Source organism: Rhodnius prolixus, unplaced genomic scaffold (genome assembly GCF_049639745.1).
Source record: "Rhodnius prolixus isolate KJV_2025 unplaced genomic scaffold, Rpr scaffold_3, whole genome shotgun sequence".
Classification (NCBI taxonomy): Eukaryota; Metazoa; Arthropoda; class Insecta; order Hemiptera; family Reduviidae; genus Rhodnius; species Rhodnius prolixus.
Window position 1 is genome coordinate 33350604 of NW_027411603.1, and position 21086 is coordinate 33371689.

The 21086-nt window shown below is 32.5% G+C and overlaps 1 protein-coding gene across 3 annotated transcripts in view; it reads left to right on the forward strand.

Moving 5' to 3' along the window:
* Actn (alpha actinin) overlaps window positions 1-17481 on the forward strand; it is a 164893-nt gene extending 147412 nt beyond the window's left edge. The window contains exons 3-18 of one of the 3 annotated variants that reach the window (XM_074125118.1): window positions 2612-2786; window positions 3195-3355; window positions 5163-5250; window positions 5558-5642; window positions 6408-6500; window positions 6775-7005; window positions 7235-7311; window positions 7398-7619; window positions 7715-7886; window positions 8399-8635; window positions 9401-9485; window positions 10063-10166; window positions 11890-12017; window positions 13184-13433; window positions 14348-14506; window positions 17140-17481. In XM_074125118.1, coding sequence (XP_073981219.1) covers window positions 2612-2786; window positions 3195-3355; window positions 5163-5250; window positions 5558-5642; window positions 6408-6500; window positions 6775-7005; window positions 7235-7311; window positions 7398-7619; window positions 7715-7886; window positions 8399-8635; window positions 9401-9485; window positions 10063-10166; window positions 11890-12017; window positions 13184-13433; window positions 14348-14506; window positions 17140-17298 — 2426 coding nt within the window. In that variant the 3' untranslated portion in view covers window positions 17299-17481. Of the gene's footprint in view, window positions 1-2611; window positions 2787-3194; window positions 3356-5162; window positions 5251-5556; window positions 5643-6407; window positions 6501-6774; window positions 7006-7234; window positions 7312-7397; window positions 7620-7714; window positions 7887-8398; window positions 8636-9400; window positions 9486-10062; window positions 10167-11889; window positions 12018-13183; window positions 13434-14347; window positions 14507-17139 lie in introns of all 3 variants that reach the window. The other 2 variants (XM_074125116.1, XM_074125117.1) reach the window with 2 other exon arrangements.
* Window positions 17482-21086: the final 3605 nt, after the last annotated feature.

Consider the following 21086-nt stretch of genomic DNA (forward strand, 5'->3'; position numbering starts at 1 on the left):
ATTCAAAGATTTTTTCTGCAACCATGTAGGGAAGTTCTCATTACTCAATTAAAATCAGCTGTGTAATGCCCAACTTCCCACACTAGTGGGGAAAAATTCCCATTAGTGTCACTTTCCGCACAAGTGAGTGGAAAAACTTTATTGTGCTTCCTTGATATAAGAAGTTTTATTATTAACATAAATATTTTCTGTAAAACTTTAATAAGCTTATTTAACGTAACTAAATAATTAAAAAACGAATATTAAAAAATAAAATAAAAATTGAAAGGAATATAGAAATAAAAATAATACTTTAATAAATAATTAGATATTTTTAATTATAACAGTTAAAAAGGTTATAGTGTTACCTTATAGAAATTTAAAATGGATTCTAGTGATTCCTGTTTAGAAAACACTCCTCCATCAATAAAAGAAACAGCAGAAAATGTAATAAGTAATGTAAATACGTAAGTAATGTAAATAATTGTAATATAACAATAAATGTTTGTAATAAATAAATTACTTTTTGTAGACTGTAAAAATGGAATTTTTAATTTTTTTAGTTAATAAATCTAATGGTTGCAGAAAAAATATAATATTCAACTCTAGTGTCAAGTATTTTCCTCACTTTGGAAAGAACTACTTTCCACACTTGTTAAATAAATAACTATTGTTTGTAAATTATAACAATTTTGAACTTGAGAAAACTTTCTAGACGGGATAAATAATATAACAAACTTTTTTCTTAATCATTTACTTTTCTATCTCTTACAAAAGTTTTATTACTTAAGTAAAAGTCCTTATAGTTTGGAGAAAAGTCTGCACGAACGTTCCTTCTCTGTAGACTTCTATGTGGGTTCCAGGAAAGTCGTTTTGTCTTTGTAAATAGCGACCTCTATCTAAGATATTTATCTTTCATGGAGTTGGAAGAATGGGAAAGAGTTGCTCGTCTCTCTAAAAATAAAAAGGGATTTGTTTGTGAGCGGAATTGGCGTATCTGCGATCTATAGGTGAGAAACAAGGACACTTCCTTGAGGAACGCCAGCGGTGATTAGGGACTCGGAGTACCCAGAAGGAACGGTTGATCAGAAAGATTTTGAGAATCTGGTAATGATGAAGGAAACGATTCGCTTGGGTTTCCACAGCTTGCCAGGATGCCATAACTAGCTCTGCACATTGTAATTTATTTTAAGATGTTGAAAATACATATTTAGATAATCTTAGGTCTAGTAAATTCGCGCTTGCAGATAATATTATTTGTTAGAGCACATGTTGCCAGATTCTTTCAATTGATAAATCAAAAGCAATAACGTGTAAAGATTCTACGAACAGAAGATGTAAAAGAGGTCAATACAGTACTGAACAATAACTATTCTTTTTTTTTTTTTTTTTTTTTTTTACCCTACGCCTTCACGGGTCAATGGCTACTACGGCCATGCGACGTCTGGCAGCCCAATATAAAATACTATTTTTTTTGTGTGGGTCCGTGGGCATATTGTCCCGGACATCCTGCAGTTGGGAGCATGCTAGCAGGTGCGGACCGTTCATAACATCTCTACCACAAAGCACACAGATACTGTTGTCCTTAATGCCAATTCGGTGGAGATGCTTCTGAAGGTAATCATGCCCCGTCAATAATCCAAAGCATGCCACAGCTGTTGATCTAGGCAGATCGGTGGGGAGTCTTCCTTTGATATTTTCAAGCACCTCCCACTGCTTCCCTTGTGCTTTTCCCCTTTGTTCTTCGGCCATCTTCGATCGAAATCGGAGCCGGATCTCTCTCTTAGCAGTTCTAAGCGTCAGCCGGGCCTCGAACTGAACTTGATTCGCTCCCTCTTTTGCCAATCTGTCAGCTTCTTCATTGCCCTGGAGTCCAACATGACTCGGGATCCACTGCAGTACAACTTGCTTCCCTTGCGAAAGTAACCTATCTATGAGAGCCCTGCATTTCTTTATAATGATGTCGTCTTTATCATCATAGCCGGTTACTGCTGAAATAGCTGCTTGGGAATCCACAAGTAAAGCAGTCTTGCAAAAGTCCCTTTTAGCCACCTCTTCCAACGCTATGGCGATGGCGTGCAGTTCTGCATCAAAATTTGATGCTAACTTTCCAACAGGAACACTCAATTGGAACTGCACTGCGTAGACTCCTGCGCCAGCATTACGGTTTGCACCTTCGGCAGAACCATCGGTGTAAACATGCACCCAAGGCGGAGAAGGGAAAACATTATTTATTGTTTCCAGGGCAAACAGTTTTAATTCATGCGGGGGACTGCTTTGCTTTCTTACATCTTCTATTAAATTCAGTCTACCCGGCGCCAACTGTGGTTCTTCCCAGGAATCAGAGTCAGAAAAGGGTTTCCGATCTTGTAAATCCTCAAGCCCTATTTGCTCACGTAAATCTCGAACTTTACCCGCAAAGCATTTTTGAGTTTTCAACCTCAATGTGGGCACACTTTCGGTTTGCCAGTACTTAATAACTATTATTATTTGGTAAACCAGCTAATTCAAGTAAATTGTTTTGTAATTACCAACAAGCAAAACAAAATTTAGTTTAATTTTATTTTTTCGAAAGTTCATTTGAATTTTACTGAACGTTAATGTACAATTTGATAATTTTTTTTTTTTTCAGAAATTGTCGATGGTAATTTGAAAATGACTCTGGGTATGATCTGGACAATAATCTTAAGATTTGCTATCCAAGATATTTCTGTTGAGGAAATGACAGCCAAAGAAGGTCTCTTATTGTGGTGCCAACGTAAGACTGCTCCCTACAAGAATGTCAACGTACAAAACTTCCATCTCAGGTATGCACATTGCTCCTGTTGTATGATAAAAGTACTTTGTATTATTTTTGGAAACGATTAAGCCATGAAAAAAGTTCTGATTTATAAAATTAGTAATTATTTAATGAACTGCTGAGAATAAATTTTTCATCCATATTTATAAAGTATGAGTAAAGATCATTGTTGAGATCATTAAATAAGTTTTAATTGTCATAAAAATGTATTGTTTAGAAAAGTTCATTTTCACAAAAGGAAACATAAAAAAAATAGTTTTGCTTCCATGTAGAACATGAAATTATTAGCTTTACCAACTTAATGGCATTTCTTGATTTTTAATTTAAGTTTATATATTAAAAACAATCATTCTCTAATTATGGTATGACATTTTACGCCAAATAAATATTTAAAATTTAATTTTTGAATTAACAGTTTCAAGGATGGTTTGGCATTCTGTGCCCTGATCCACCGCCATCGACCAGATCTAATCGACTACAACAAACTCTCTAAAGATAACCCTCTGCAAAATCTTAACACTGCATTCGATGTGGCAGAAAAATATTTAGATATTCCTAGAATGTTGGACCCAGAAGGTATGAATTTTCCTTTTCTAGTATTTTATTTATTCAAAATGTATTCTTGTATAAATCAAGGGTGGCCACTGTTTTATTTTATTTTTAATTTTTTTGTAACTTAAACTGAAATCATATTTCGATTAACTCGCTGGATAATATTAAATTATTATTAGTGATCACCTGCATTAAGCAGGTTTGCTTACGTTTCTCCTTTGACCAGTGATAAGCAGTGTTGTCTGTCTTGAGAGGACTTGAGGCAGGTCGGTGAATGTTTCAGATAGTGTCATAAATTAAATAATAATAATAATAAAATAAATTCTGGTCTTAGCCATATTATTGACAAAAAAACAAATACTTTTTCTTTTTCGATATTAGCAAAATCTTAATAAATATGTGAATCTTGTGAATTGTATACTTTCCGCTCTCGGTCTGATTTTAGATTTCAGCTTCACTTTTAATATTATGCCATAAGTCTTCGATTTAATCTAAGAATTAAATCAAATTTTGCCGAAAGCAAGTTTGATAATATCGTAGGTTTTATGCTCTTGTTCGTATGCCAGCGTCTAAAAGTGGCTAGCCTTCACAAATACTTAATAGAATTTTTACTAAAATGCAAATATATATATTTTTTAAATGTCTCAAATATGATTTGCTCAAGTTAAAACAATATTTTTTAATTATTTAATGTTATTTTTTATTTCTTTATTCATTAAAAGGTATTTTTAGGGTTATTTATTAATAATTCAATAATTAACATAATGTAAATTTTATTATTATAAAATAAGGTAACACTTTATAAGTGTGCCGCAAGGTTTCTATGAAATAGAGTTACTGGTTTTTTGGCCATTAAGCGAATATTGTGTAATTTTTTGGGGCTTTTTGGGGGGCATATTAAAAAGAAAGAAAAGTTTTATCCCCCTCCCCAAAACCCATAAATAGGGTCAAAATGGCCTGATTTTGTTGTTGGGCATGCATTTTTCTGATTAATTACATTTTTAATGAGGAATTAATTTCCTTTGCCTTCTTCATGGAGGTTACTTCTTAGGCTTTGTTTTACTCGCTGACTGATGAACGCTCTATCTAGATGGTAACCATTCCAGTAATTTGTTTTTTTTCTAATGGATATGGTCTAGTAATTCTTGAAGAACAGTTTTTATCTCTTAAATTGGTTCACAGAGATCTGATAGTGGTTATAGATGATCTGAGCCCCAATTTATACTTACTCTTTAAAAAAATAAATTTCTATACTTAACACTACTGAAAAATTTACAAAAAAAAATAATGTATTCAAGTATGGAAGGGCTTTAACTTTAATTAATATTATAATCCTAAATCTAATTTCTTTTTAATAATGAAAATTATTTTGAATACAATGCAAAGTTGATTAAAAGTTGCATAGTGTACAAACACCTGCAGCCGAATTGATCAATATTTCAATAGTTAGGTTAGGTTAGGTTAACTAAAAAATAAAGTATCAAAAAGAAATATTCAGTCACCGGACCGGACCAAAGATTCTATTACTTTGTTTAAATAATCCTCAAATCATTTTGAAGGAAGAAAACTCTGAAGTATTTAATGGATTTGGTGAAAATACTGTTTAGTATTACTTATCTATCTGTTAATTATAACATGAATATTGCTTATAAAAGTATTGCTCTTTAATCTATATCATAAATGTTCTTGTTAAGCTTATCTATTATATTGTTTGTGTTATTGAGGGAGTGATTCTTTTTTGAGTAGATAATCCTTCACAAAATATATCATTTTATTATTAAATATTTACAATTTGGAAATGAGATATACAGCTTTTAATTTTGATCTTTAGATTTAATCAACACTCCTAAGCCGGATGAACGTGCAATCATGACCTATGTTTCATGCTATTACCATGCCTTCCAGGGCGCTCAACAGGTACTTAGGAAAAACACCCCCGTAGAGCAAGGAAAAGCTCAAATTCGTTTTGAATTTTTAAAAAATAACCGCTCTTTTTTTTTTTGTATCTCTAACAGAGTTGGTCTCATTTAGTAATAAAATTACATACTGGTTTTGCATTTTACTAATACTGAATGACATTTTTATTTAATTCATCATTTTGGTTTTCTTTTTACTACTTTTCTCTTCTTTTTTTTTTATTTGTTGTGACTAATAAATAAGCAGAATTTTTTGTTTTGTTTTTTTTCTGTTTCTATAATTGTTGCGCCGAATGTGAATATGAACAGATATGACAAACACTGCAATGCCTGACGAACGTGTTATTATGACTTACGTATCGTCCTACTATCACTGCTTCTCTGGAGCTCAAAAGGTATTTCCATATGTGTAATACATATTTGCATTATACATAATACAACTTACATAACTAACTAATAATGCATTGTACATAGCCCATTTTCTTGTTCATTTCTGCTTTTTGGCTTTACTACTATATTTTCTTTCAAGTAATGTTATTTATGAACAGCTCTGTGAATTATTTTTCTTAATATTAGTGTATGAATTGTTGAAAACAAAATAAAACATTAAGGCAAAGTGTTAATTAATTAAAAATCGTCTTGTTGATTGTAGCTTAGGTTTACAAGATATTTGTATATTGCTGTAATTCTGATGCAATGGACATGTACACTATACTTATGGACAGAATAAATTATATTTTGTCAAATCTCTGAGCGAGTTGTTGATAAATGCTCAGTTCCGGTAAAGCAGATAGTTCCAGTGAGCTTCATTACTTCAAGTGAGCCTCAAAGAAAACAGAGGCATTTTGAAACTGTAGCCATCTGGCTGGAATGTTCGCAGTTTCTTGGAAACTGAAAACTGAAATTCTTTTATGAATCTAAAACCTTATTGTAAACAAACTGATATTTTATGAGTTGAATGTTCATAAATAACTTTACTATATATGTATTGTATGTGTAATAATTGAAAAGAAATTGATTAATTAGCTAAATGTAATTTTAAATAGTTACATATTTAATTTTTATCAATAACTGATTTCTTGTTCCTAATAATGTAAATATAAATTAAGGCAATGATTCAAACAATGTGATGATTTAAATATGTATTTTATTTTTTCTAGGCTGAAACTGCTGCCAATAGGATTTGCAAAGTTTTAAAAGTAAACCAGGAAAATGAGCGCCTTATGGAAGAGTACGAAAGGCTTGCTAGTGATGTAAGTAATTTTATTTGTTCAATAATGTTTTATCTGCAATTAACTGTTGGGATACCTCTGCTGAGTGGTTAGAGGCACTGATCCCCGGCGTTTGTTGTGTAGTATTTGGGGGTCGATCCCCCCCGACTTAGCCAAATTTCATGTTTCATTATTAGAAATTATAGTAAAGAATGTCTCACTCTACTCGGTAGAAAGTAAAACCCAATTGGTCTAGAAGTTCACAAGTATTTTTTTTTTTAAATAATGTAAACATAAATTAAAAAAAATGCTTCAGCTGTTGGAATGGATTCGCCGTACAATGCCATGGTTGGAGAGCCGTGTAACTGATAATTCCCTGGCTGGCGTACAAAAAAAATTGGAAGAGTACCGAACTTACAGGCGCAAATTGAAGCCACCACGTGTAGAACAGAAGGCCAAATTGGAAACAAATTTCAATACGTTACAAACTAAACTGAGGCTGTCTAACAGGCCCGCTTATATGCCCACCGAAGGTAAAATGGTCTCCGTAAGTATTTAAGTAATTATTTGGTATTAACTTTCAAATATGATTTAGATTCTGTTTTCAGTTTATTAAATTTTGCTGCATTTATTGTAATACATATTTTAGATTTTGTTTTAACGAGCATCAATTGTACGGTATTTTATGAAGTTCTTCCAACCACCCTTTACTATTTTGTAATAAAACTAACAGATTGTAACTTTTAATTAAATGTATATCTTGCAAATAATTTCAGGACATTGCTAATGCATGGAAGGGATTGGAAAATGCTGAAAAATCGTTTGAAGATTGGCTTCTCTCCGAAATGATGAGGTATCTCTTTTTTAAACTATTACATTGAATTATTTTTTTAAAAAAAAAGTCTATGCAAAATAATGAACAAACTATCATAATAATAGACTGGAGCGATTGGAACATTTGGCGCAGAAATTCAAACATAAAGCCGACATCCACGAAGAATGGACTCGAGGCAAAGAAGAGATGCTTCAGAGTGGTGACTTTAGACAGTGTCGGTTGAACGAATTAAAAGCATTAAAAAAGAAACACGAAGCTTTCGAAAGTGATCTTGCTGCTCATCAAGATAGAGTAGAACAAATTGCTGCGATCGCTGGTGAACTTAAGTAAGTCTGTTATTTAGAAATGGCTCACATATCTGAGCGTCAATGCTTTCTTTAATAACTTTTTTTTTTTAAATAATTTTATTTTTATTTTTCAGCGCATTGAGATATCACGATTGTGACACAGTTAACAGTCGCTGCAAGAGAATCTGTGACCAATGGGACAGACTTGGATCATTGACTCAACAACGCAGATCTAACTTGGATGAAGCAGAAAAGATTCTTGAAAAAATCGATGTTCTGCATCTTGAATTCGCCAAGAGAGCCGCTGTTAGTGATTTATAATTATAATGTTTTTATCACTCTAAAAAATATTAAAAAATGTATAAACTTGAAGGTATTTAAAATATTATTGTGCAGAATTGTGAAAAAATTTAAGACAATTAGTACAAAAATATGTTAATACACATTACAAAATTTAAATACCAATGTAAAGAGATAAAACCACGCGAAAGGCCAATACAACTGTTATCTCTCTTAAAAAAAAAAAATGACGAATCTTAAAATCTGTCCTTAAAATGAAGCAGACTATCGTATGACAAGTACGGAATGAAATGAATGATGATGCTATTTCTTATACAATCCTGTAGTCGATAGCAACACATGTTTAGTAATCAACAAGTTAAGTACTTTCATATTTTAAACGGAAAACATCTCATTTTGTGAGAAGTATTTGAGCGAGTATTTATTATTATTATCGTCTTTATTTTTAAATAATTTATTTTAAGGTTTCCTACACTTTCAAGGATTATTTATTCATTTTTTTTTTTTTTTGCTTCCAGCCCTTCAACAACTGGTTGGATGGAACTCGAGAAGATCTTGTAGACATGTTCATAGTGCACACCATGGAAGAAATACAAGGACTGTTGGAAGCACACTCTCAATTCAAAGCTACCCTAGGAGAGGCTGACAAAGAATATACTAGCATCGTAGCGTTAGTGAAAGAGGTTGAAGCCACCGTACACAAGTACCATATCCCAGGTGGTTTGGAGAATCCGTACACCACATTAACTGCTAATGTTAGTTATTTTTTTTTATGTCACTTACATTTTACTGTGATTAAAAAAAATAATAAACTGGAGTTAGAGAAAATATATGAATACAAATACATAAAAGTAACAATTATAATAATAATAATAATACGGGAAGGGATTAGCTATGAGGTTAGCATACTGGACTCCCACGCGGAGGTCCCGGGTTCGAATCCAGCAGCTGACCCTTAGATTTTCTCTTCCTAGGAGCTTCTTACAGCTCACTGTCCGGTGATGGACAGTGTTGTCTGTAACGAGAGAACACTGTCCAGAGGCCGGCAGTGCACTGGAAAAAGCTCCGGGCGCTAATAACCTCAGCTGTTGATGCGCCAAAAAAAAAAAAAAAATAATAATAATAATAATAGATTATTCATCATCACCAGGGTGGGACAGAGTATATCTAAAATGTAAATTTATAGTCAGCTCAAATTTGATCTCTGAATATTTTTGAGTGATTCTTTATTACTACCAAAGGAAACTGAAAATTCCCGTTTTAGTAAGGGACAAATGTGCGTTTCAATCTGATATTTGTATGTTTTAAATTAAAATTGAATATGATAGCAGATAAAAAAATTGATAATAAGAATAGGTTGTATTGCCATTTGATAGCAGCAACATTGGAAATGTTGAGTTAAGTGAAAAACACATAAATATTTTTAATAAAATTATTTAGGGTTATTTTCTTAAAAAATCGACATATATTTTTACATACCTTGTTCTATGCTTTAAATAAATTGTTTTTTTCCTGCACAGGATTTGACAGTTAAATGGAATGATGTCAGGCAACTTGTACCGCAGAGAGATTCAACTTTGCAGACCGAGCTTAGAAAGCAACAGAGTATCCTTTAATAATGAGGTTGTGAAATGAGGTTTTTTAAAAGAATTTTCACGATCTATCTTTGCATATGACTATTTTAACCGGTTAATGCCTTAATTAACACGTTCGGATTGATCCATTGATGATTGGGATCTGAAGGTCAAAATTGGGATGATCATATTGGATACGTAAAAAAGGAACGTTAGTTAAGCAGCGGGACGTTTTTGATTCAAAAGATTTGAGGCGTTGAATGTTGGAACGCTTGGATGAAATCCATAACTTGAGTCCAAATTGGTTTAGGAATAGATGGTAACTTTGTTATTGATTTCGTGTCAGTTTCGTTGCAGAAGGTTAATAACGTTTTTTAACTTAGTTTCAGTCCTGTAAGTGGTGCTTGGCCAAGCTTAAGTAAAAACAAAAACTAAAATGGAAAGAAAATATCAGTGTTAATTGCAAAAATTATTCAGAAATTTGTTTGGCAATGTTATTGTAGACAATTATTTTTGATGAAAGTAAATAACATCGTTCATCAGACAGTTTGTACGAATGCAGTTCTTTCATAATAATGCAATGCATCTTCCTTAAACACTTTTGTTAGATAATGAGATGTTGAGGAGACAGTTCGCCGAAAAGGCCAATCAAGTAGGACCTTGGATTGAGCGCCAAATGGATGCAGTCACCGCTATTGGCATGGGTCTTCAGGTAAGTTTTAGTCAGTTTCTCAATGCATTATTATTATTTTATATATATAAGAATTTAACACTCAAAACTGCAAGTAGAATTTACGAGGGTCGTTTGAAAAGTCCGTGCAAAAATAAAAACTACTTAATTTTTTGGGGTAAACCTTTTTAATTTTTCAACATAGTCTCCTTTTAGGCTTATACACTTCGTCCAACGCTGCTCTAGTTTGTTGATCCCTTCCGAATAATAGGATTTGTCCAAGTCTGAAAAATAGCCATTCGTTTCTGCAATCACCTCCTCGTTTGAATAAAATCTTTTTCCCGCCAGCCATTTCTTCATATTGGGGAACAAATAGTAGTCGAGGGAGCCAATTCTGGAGAATGGGGGGGATGTGAAACGAGTTGGAACCCTATTTCCATTAATTTTGCGACCACAACTGCTGAGGTGTGAGCTGGTGCGTTGTCGTGATGGAAAAGGACTTTTTTGTGGGCCAATCGTGGGCGTTTTTCTTGCAGCTCGGTTTTCAAACGGTCCAATAACGATGAATAATATGCACCTGTAATAGTTTTACCCTTTTCCAGATAGTCGATGAGGATTATTCCTTGCGAATCCCAAAAGACAGTCACCATAATCTTTCCGGCCGAAGGAACGGTCTTCGCCTTTTTTGGCGCAGATTCCCCCTTGGTAACCCATTGTTTAGATTGTTCTTTGGTCTCAGGAGTGTAGTGATGTATCCATGTTTCATCCACAGTGACGAAACGACGCTTAAAGTCCTGCGGATTCTTCTGGAATAGCTGCAAACCGTCCTTGCAATACTTCACACGATTTCGTTTTTGGTCAAGCGTGAGCAATCGCGGCACCCATCTTGCGGATAGCTTTGTCATGTCCAAATGTTGATGCAAAATATTATGTGCCCGTTCATTCGAGATGCCCACAGCACTAGCAATCTCACGCACCTTCACTCTTCTGTCATCCATCACCATATCATGGATTTTATCAATGATTTCTGGAGTAGTAACCTCAACAGGGCGTCCAGAACGTTCAGCGTCACTTGTGCCCATATGGCCACTCCGAAAATTTTGAAACCACTTATAAACTGTTCTAATCGAAGGTGCAGAGTCACCATAATGTTTATCAAGCTTCTCTTTATTCTCCTGAGGCGTTTTGCCTTTCATAAAGTAGTGTTTAATCAACACACGAAATTCTTTTTCGTCCATTTTTTGAAAATCACTCGACTTCCTCGATTCAAACGAATGCCAAACACAAAGAAATAGACCGATCTGGCTGAAACTTAGAGTGTGTTCTTCCAAGAGATGCTACTAACTAAACATAACCTCGATACGCGCCAGTAGTGCTATCTCTCTGACTTTGCACGGACTTTTCAAACGACCCTCGTAAATATAGAATACATATTTGTTTAAAAATCATAATCGGTTCATAAAAAGTTGAGTAGGGAATTGGATAAGCAGGTTAATTAATGATAAATATTTTTTTCTCATCTTCTTTTTTTTTTATTTGCTTTTGGATATAAAAATCAGGGTATATTGTCATGATGAATTATTGTTACGAGTTGCAATTACATCCATTTTAGCTGGTTATATACACATATTTTTATAAATGCTTATCTACAATAAAATTGCGACGTCATTTATATGTACAAAGTTTACTGAAACATAATAATCAAAATTCTTAAATAAGTGCAAAAAAAAAATATATATAAATAATTGTCAACTTTTCGTTGTAGGGCTCATTAGAAGATCAATTGCATAGACTTAAAGAATATGAACAAGGTGTGTTTGCCTACAAACCTCACATTGAGGAACTTGAGAAAATACACCAGGCTGTACAAGAGGGAATGATCTTCGAAAATAGGTATGACATATTAACGAATACCTGTGGCTCTAAGATTTTATAAATACTTTAACAATTCTTATTCAATTCTGGCAATTTTAAAAAACTTGTATACCATTTATTAAGGTTTGTCATCCTACTTAGCCTACTCCTACAATTATTCTCAGATTAGCTCTTGTTCTTGTCTTCTAGATGACTTTTTTAATAATCTCTTTTTCTCTTAGAATCTATTGCTTCAACCTCCTTCTAGTACAAACCTCTATCGTGACCTTTTCACTTTTATAGCTGCATTTCTTCATTTTTGGTATTTAAAAACAGTGAAATATGAAAAAGAGAATTACTATTCTATTCATTCTTAAGAAAAGAGGTAAGAAATCTTCTTACATTGGTAGAAGTTTCCCGTTCTTTACTCTTACTTCTCTATTTTTGCTTTGAACCATTTTCATTCAGAAGCAAAGAATTCTTTCATTGATGGAGTTAAGATTCTTCATGTACTTCATTAATGGCTTTCTCCTCCGTAAGATTAATTTTACTTAGAGCATAGATGTTTCTCTACATTCTAGAATTAACCCAAATTTCGGTGCTACTAATCTTGATTATCTGGTTTGGATAAGGTCCGTAATATTTGCTCAAGTACCTTATTCCCACTAAATAATCGCAGAATTGTACAAAAGTAACGGCAGTTTGCTTATTATTATTTAATTTCTTTTTATGATTTGAACGTTACTAACTTTCAACTCCAAAGTTACTAACTCAAAAACATAACAATGTAATTATTAATATGCTTTAAAATATTTATTCTAAATTTTATTTTGAGTACAAGTCCATATTGCTGTATATTTCCGATAATTTACATGTTTTATTCCCTTGGAAGTTAACTTAATTAACAGTTCAGCGTACCGAGTTGTTTTTATATCTCATTTTAGTTGGTTAGCTCCACTGTACATATTTTGTAACAGATCTAAATAAAGTTTTCCCCGTTCTTTAAAAAAAAAAAAATCTTTCATCTGGCAGTTGTCCATTGATTTAAAGTATTTAAATAACTTGTTTGAATGGCCTAAATATTTTAAAGAATTGAAATATTTTCTATCACTAAGAATCATCTCTTGGAAAAAAAAGTGCTTTCAATTTTTTTTTTTTTTTTTGACAATCATTCATAAATCTAAGGTCCTTATTTTTCTTTAAAGGTACACGCAATACACAATGGAAACTCTACGCGTTGGTTGGGAACAGTTGTTGACATCAATTAACCGTAACATCAATGAAGTTGAAAACCAAATCCTTACTAGAGACTCTAAGGGTATAACTCAAGAGCAGTTGAACGAATTCCGAGCTTCATTCAATCATTTTGACAAGAACAGAACCGGAAGACTTGCACCTGACGAGTTTAAATCATGTCTCGTATCGCTTGGCTATAGCATTGGCAAGGATAGACAGGTTTGTTAAAGTAGTAGTTTTTATTCATTAATCTTATCGCAGAAACTATTTATTACATGGATGATTAATTACTTTTATTTTTCTTGTACTAATTATGTTGTGCTCATTATTCTAGCTACTTTTTGCAAATCTTTTTTAACTTAAGTAATTTTTGTTCCTAAATATCTGAACTTTTTTTGATGTCTTTATCCACTCAAGCAGACATATGCCTCTTCTAATAAAGAAATTGACAAATGTATAACTGAGTACAAACGCCTTTAGATATTAGTCCAAACTAATTGCCAAAATGAAGCTAAAACTGAATCCTTTTTAAAACTGAAGACCGACTTTTAAAAGTTAACATCTTGGAAATCTAAATGTTTAAGACGTGCTATCTGGGCGAGATGTTCAACACTATACACACTTGAAGACTAGGCGACAGCACAAAACTACCACATCTACATACACATTCCAGTAAAACATTCCTATACTGTTCTACAAGACATCCATGAGACCTCCTCTGAAGTGCGCCTGTACCATTTTGGCATCTAGTAACTCACTGTTGACATCACTAAATACTTTTAAAACAATATACAGCGTGTGCAATAAACGTCCCTAGGTTTATAAGACATCTTATAAGATAACCTCAGGTTTATACATCCAGAACTCGATGTCACTCTTTCATGTCTAAACTAAAGAACAATTACAAATTACCCAATAGACTCACGCCATGAAGGCGAATCTAGAGAGCCTACTCTTTCACAATACTGAAACTCCGTTTATATATATCAGGATCTTTGAAGTGTTGTTATTCCTTTTTGTTTTCTTTAACACTCTAGGCAAAGTTCTAAGTGTGCTACACCATATGTTGATTTTGTAAAACAATCAAAAACAAAAATTTACGTACTTTTAATTTAAGTAACATGTATGTTTAGGGTGAAATTGACTTCCAAAGAATTCTTGCTGTTGTTGATCCAAACAATACTGGTTATGTGCACTTTGATGCGTTCCTTGATTTTATGACGAGAGAATCAACCGATACCGATACAGCTGAACAAGTTATCGATTCCTTCCGCATTTTGGCAGCTGATAAGGTAAGCAAATTTTAAAAATATAGCGTCTTATAAGCCACCACTGCATCTCATTTAAAATAGAAAGCTATTTAATTGTAACTAAATTTTTTTTTACCATTGAATAAAATTTCATTTTCATTTTAAAACTTTAGAATTTCTAAACAGTAACTGTTTTGTGAGAAGAATTTTTAGAGTCTTTCTAAACTAAACTAAATTAGACTCAAAGTCAATTTCCTTCAGCAAGACCGATCTTGTATGTAATGAAAGTTAGTGGATATTAATGAAAGTCATGATCGGTTGTTGGGTTATGATCTTCTGATGTACATGAACATGGCTACTCGCAAATAGTCTAAACACCCAGAAGAGTTTTTCCATTGAGCAACCATTAACCTTATAGCAAAATCATTAGATGATTTTTTGCCAGAAGTTTACTATAGGACATTGCCTAGAATGGGACAAATATTTAAGTTGTCAGGGTCCATCACTTTGTAGAACTGCTATAGTACTGACGATGCTTTTCAGAATGAGTGTAGGTACTACCTTAGGTAGCCATAACCTATCTATTGACAGAAATTTGTTGTTGTCATTCTTCTATGAGGGAACAGGTTTTTTTCAACAGCAGTTGCCATCTCTTTCCTACTGCGTCCTATTCTCAAGTTCACTTTAATTGATGGAAGTCTTACAAAAAGCATGAGAACATAAAAGCCTCCCTGTGGAAAACACGTATCATGCTCTTACGTTTGGTGAGTTTCATCGCATTGTGGTTACATCTAGTTATGTTAGTGTGACTCGGGAACCCTTATGCTAATGCTAACATTGATCTCTTAGAATACCAACATTGACCTTGTATACCCTCTAATTTTACTGGTGTTCCATCGTTTTAAACATCACTGACCATCACCAGTCAGAGAGCTGTAAGAAGCTTCTGGGAAGAGAAAATCTAAGGACCAGCTGCTAGATTCAAGCTCAGGATCTACGCGTGGGAACCAAGTACGCGAATCACTGGGCTAATCCATCCTTCAATATTGTATTTATTGTTGCCTTTATTATATATTAAGATCCCTACTCTTTTTTTTTAATGAACACTTTAACTGCTGGCTCAGTCTGCAGTTTGTAACGAGTAACCTAGTGATACGCTTTAGGTTCCTGATTTACGTTCGATGGATGCTACTTAGAAATGCCTAAGTGTTCTTCTGAAATAGTAACGTTTGGGAGGTGTGTCTAAGTGAATACCACGTCATTTGGACGAAGAAACCAAAAAATGAAGTATTTTCCTTAATCGCTTTCAATTAAGTGAGAGAAGTGTACACATTACTTATGGAAAGAGATGCTACACTCAGACCGGTCCATGCACAATGAAGTGGTAGTAATTTACTAGATTATAACTGTCTCCTTCTCAACCTATAGGTTACCTCAGATCAGGCAAAATCGTTTGTTAGATTTGTAATAAGATGGCCAGATACTTTTAATTTCATCAACATTGCACAATCGTGAAGTGAATTGCCTCTACTGTTGTGAGAAATTAGGTATGTAGATCTGAGTTGGACTAGTCTTAGCGGAACCAGTTTAAATCCTACTGGCTCCATTTTGGACTATTTTCAGAAGAAATGGTAATGCGATAATTCCTAAGTTTTTTGGGGGGATGTCATTCTTTGCCATATCTTGAAGCACGAAGCGAAACTGAACCAAACAGTAAACTGCTACAAGCCACAAGATAACCTTTGTAATATTATCCAAACATAGTCTATTAGGCTTATTATTTACGTATACTTGTATATTAACAAGTAAAGCTTTTTTGTCAGAATAGTGTATTTGAGATCCTTAAGTTTTTAGTTTTTTTTATTTTTATTTTAAAGTCTGCCACATTATTCGTTGACAAAAAATTCAAAATTTTACAAACTTAATTTTGTTTTAGTAAAAATTAAAGTAATGTCTATTTTAACCAATAACTACCAATTAGACCGGGTTCGATTCCTGTTCTAGGCCCTGCATTTTAATTTTCTCTTAGTTCAACAAACTGATCAAAATATTTTTCATTCTCAAATACTTTCTAAGAAGTGCTTTTATCTCTCATATTCGCTCAGTGCAGATTTTTAAGTCAGATTGCACTGTGTCTCCAACACTATTCTTACTCCGCTAAATATGGAGGCTCACTTATGGTTTTTCAATTATAAGACTTACTTGCAGAAGCTAACATTCAAATTGTATAGTAGGAAAATGTTTAATGAAAATTTACGTTTCCATTAACAAGTACTCTTTCCCTATCAATTAGAATTTGAATAGAAAAAATGTAACGAGAATCCTTTATTTATCTTTTATATTATTTTATTCTTTTTTTTTTCGCGTAGTTTAGTCTATTTCAAAATGAATTTTAAGGCACAATCACAATTCTAAACTTTCAAATATAAAGCAAATCATCTTTACATTGTTTGATGGAAGGTTAAACAATGAACTTAGAAACCGAAATAAATGCGTAGCGCTTGATAAATTAGTCTAGAACATGACCTCTAGCATTTTGTTGATGTTCTGAGGGGAAGACTTACAGGGTCGTTTAGCTAGTAAATTGTGTCGTTAACAATACTCTTGTTTAGTAAATTCTCTGCCAATATCACATACAATCAAATAAATGTTATTTTTCTTCTTCTTTTTTTCAGCCGTATATCCTGCCTGATGAACTGCGACGTGAGCTGCCTCCAGATCAGGCTGAATACTGTATAAAGAGGATGCCAGCCTATAAGGGTCCGAACAGTGTACCTGGTGCCCTCGATTATATGTCGTTCTCGACGGCCTTGTATGGCGAGTCTGATTTGTAAAAAGCTGGCATCGTCAGCACCTAGTCACCAACAATAATTTAAATACACCTCTCTATTGGTCCCACTCCCGATAAACATCCCTTTCCTCATTCCCTTCTTGAGCCAATCATCATGTACATAACACCAATCAGTTTAGAAACACTTGTACATACATAATTGAAATGCCAAACCTTTCCAGAATATTTTTATTTCATTTCTTTCTTCTTTAAATTTTGTTTATTTTTAAGTTAAACAAGAATTCATTTTTATTTTATTTTTTTGTTTACTATTTAATATATATTTATTTAGTTAGTTGTAATATTTGTTTAAAAATAAAAATAACTTGGATTTATTATTTTTATTTTCTTCTCTTTATAAATATTTTTCTGTTTGACTGACAATTTTAATCTTATAATTTATGAAATAATATAATAATTAATAATAATCTTACGTTTATATGTATTTCAATCAAATGGAATTTTTAAAATACCCTTTTACCACAAAAATTCGAAAGCTATCTGGAGGGTGTAAAACATGTAAACAGGGTTTTGTTGTAAAAACAAAATAAACATCAAATAAATTACGAGATAAACGAAACGATCTGACAGGTAATTTAAAGAATTTTTTTTTTTTCTAATAATCATAAGTAACGATAGTAATAAAAAATAACAATAAATAAATGAACGGGAATCAAATTTTATACTAAATGAGTGTTTATATCAATTTCAATACAAATTTGGTAAAACTCTATTTGTAATATTATATTATTGTAATAAATTAGACCGTTTATGAATAAGTTTTCATAAAAAATAAATTTAAAAAAATTGTTTTCCAATTTAAATATTTATTTATATATTTTAAATAATGTATCAGATACTGATATAATATATTTACGAATTCTTTTCCTGTCAGACAATGTGGTTAATTTATTTATCTAATTTCTTTTTTCCTCCACCTTCCTAATTTTTTTCAGAAAAAAATAGCATTGAACTAGCATTATTTAATTTAAAGCACATTGTTTACAACACATCGCAGCTAAGTATAGAAACCGCATTAGCCAAAAGTGAGTCCCCACCAAGAGGTTGTTCAACAGGCCGACGCAATTCCTGTGTTTAAACAGGTCACATCACCTCGTTGGAGCTATAAATAAATTAAAAAAATTGTTTTGTTATGAAATAGGTGAGTCCTTTATTGAGTTGAAACTATTTTGCCTATAGTGAAGCTTTTATTGTCAATTGAATTAATAAAATGCATAATTGTTATTTCAAATTTTTTTTTTTAATACTATTAAGCGTTATTCATTTATTTATTATTTTTTCTTTGTTCATTAATAGACGGAATGAATACAGTAGTAGTGGTAGTTACTATCAGCTGTTAAAACTATCTTGAAAGATCATTTACTGACTAGGCATTTCATAATTTTAGAGAATTCAAATTGTGCTTATGTTAAAGGTTTTTATTTAAAATAACAATTAGGTAAAGTTGCAGTTAATCTATACTTTCATGATCTAGGTTATACAAAATTGTTGAAATCACCATCTATTGAATATTGACCTTTCAACGAATTATATTATTGTAAGGAACGAATTTTTAGAATCAGCTCAAAAAATACAAATTTATAACCTAAATTTTTGCTTGAGACAAAGGAAACTCCTACCCATCTCCTGACATCTGAATGATTGGGATGCCAATATCCAAAGGCAGTAACCTTTAACCGTCTCAGATTTGTAAGATTTTTTACATATCGTGGACAGGAGAAGGGTTCGCCTTGCACCAGATTCTTGAAAACTAATTCATGAAAATATCTGCACTATTGTTATTTATTGGTTGAAGCAATATCAATACAGCACAATTACAGTGAAATAATGATTATTGAGCACTAATAGATCTTTTAGACTTGATCGGCTTGACTGAATCCAGTGATTCGCTCCTTGTATGGTCTAGTGTAATTTAGACTCAAAAATTATGCCGGGCCAATTCCTTTGCCAATCTCTTGAGGAAAGTATGAAAGTTGTTCGTAAATTGGAGATGAGAAGATTGTATGTTGTTTAATTTCATTTTATAATTTTGTATATATAGATGTGCAACTCAACTCTTTGTATGGGTTATGTTACTTAAAGAAATAAACATATATATGTACAAATAAATTTCCAAATGAAGGCTATCCTTCATGTTTGTTTTAGTCTTGGCCATAAAAATAGGTGACAAAAACAGAAAAAGTAGAAATCTAGACAAGGGTTGTCAAAATCATTGGTGGTGTAACATAGAATGTTCTGTATTTAGTTTTGATTACGTTGGCCAAGTATGACATGTTTAGGTCAGTAAGTTCGATTCGGTTTGAGACGTAGAATGATGCGTCATAGCGAAAACCTTTAAAAGAGTCTTCTGGGTTGAAATATTGTGGATCATACTAGCAAATCAAATTTATAAATTTAATGAAGCTTGCGTGAATCTTGCCTATTGCACCTAATTACTCTTCTTTGAAATGATTTTGACAACCCCTGTCTAGATTTCTACTTTTTCTGTTTTTGTCACCTATTTTTATGGCCAAGACTAAAACAAACATGAAGGATAGCCTTCATTTGGAAATTTACAATTGTACATATATATGTTTATTTCTTTAAGTAACATAACCCATACAAAGAGTTGAGTTGCACATCTATATATATATATACAAAATTATAAAATGAAATTAAACAACATACAATCTGCTTATCAATAATAATTACTTAATAATAATAATAATAAAAGGAAAAGTATCAAAATGTAATAGTATTGTGCACAAAAGATTTCTCTTATGATTATTATAAAATGAAATAATAAAATAAATAAAAGTCCATAAATCTTCAATGTTACAAATTAAAACTGTCCGGTAGGACAGTTGTATAAGGGTTGATCATCAAAAACTGCACGAAAAAGCGTAATGTTGAAAAAACACCCAACTTTGACAATTTTTTTCTCTTTTTCTATAAAAGATAAAATTCCCAAATTTTCTTTATAATATAGGGCAAATCCTCCTTTATGACTGTAATTTTTTTGCAACAATAGAAAGAGACAAATAAATGAACAAAAACAAAAATTACTTTTAACTATATTTGAAAAAGATAAAGAATTCAAACAAACTATTGGCTTATTTTTCAATTTTAAAAGGAAGAAGTCAATTAACTGAGGACTTTGGCACCCAGCCGGCCTTCAGAAATTGTTCGCTTGCTACACGTAACGTAAAATATTATTCTTTAAGAGTTTCATACCAAGTGAAATTCTAAGGGGAGGCAAATAGCTGGCTCTAGCCCAGATTTACGGTGCAATAGCTACTAAGCAAAACCCTCCTTTAAGATCCCGTCAGGAGTCAGAGTTTGTTGTAAAATTAACGTATGCCAAGTAAACAATGCGAACAAAGTGAATATGTGAGATGGTAAGCTAGAGTGTTCTTTGAGGGAAAAATTATTTGTGCACATAAACTATCTCTGCAGGTCCTAAATGAATAAGGAGTGAATGAATAGTGTTAGTATTGAGTGTTTATTAGGCTGGAATACCCACAGGGACCTTTGACTTACCAGAAAAAATGGCTGATTCACTTTCCTATTAACATGTCTCTGAGTAAGGAAAAAAAAAACACTTTCAAATTAAATGCGGCTGCACAGTAAAATTGTGTTACTCGATTTATCGTACTATTTTCTTTCAATATGCATTACTTAATGAAGCAAAATACAAAGTGGAATGTGCTTTAAGTGGTAAGTTTAATTTGCAGTCAAAAGGAATGGAGTGTGGAAACTGGCAGAGCACCCTGTTGAATATAGTTAGAACTG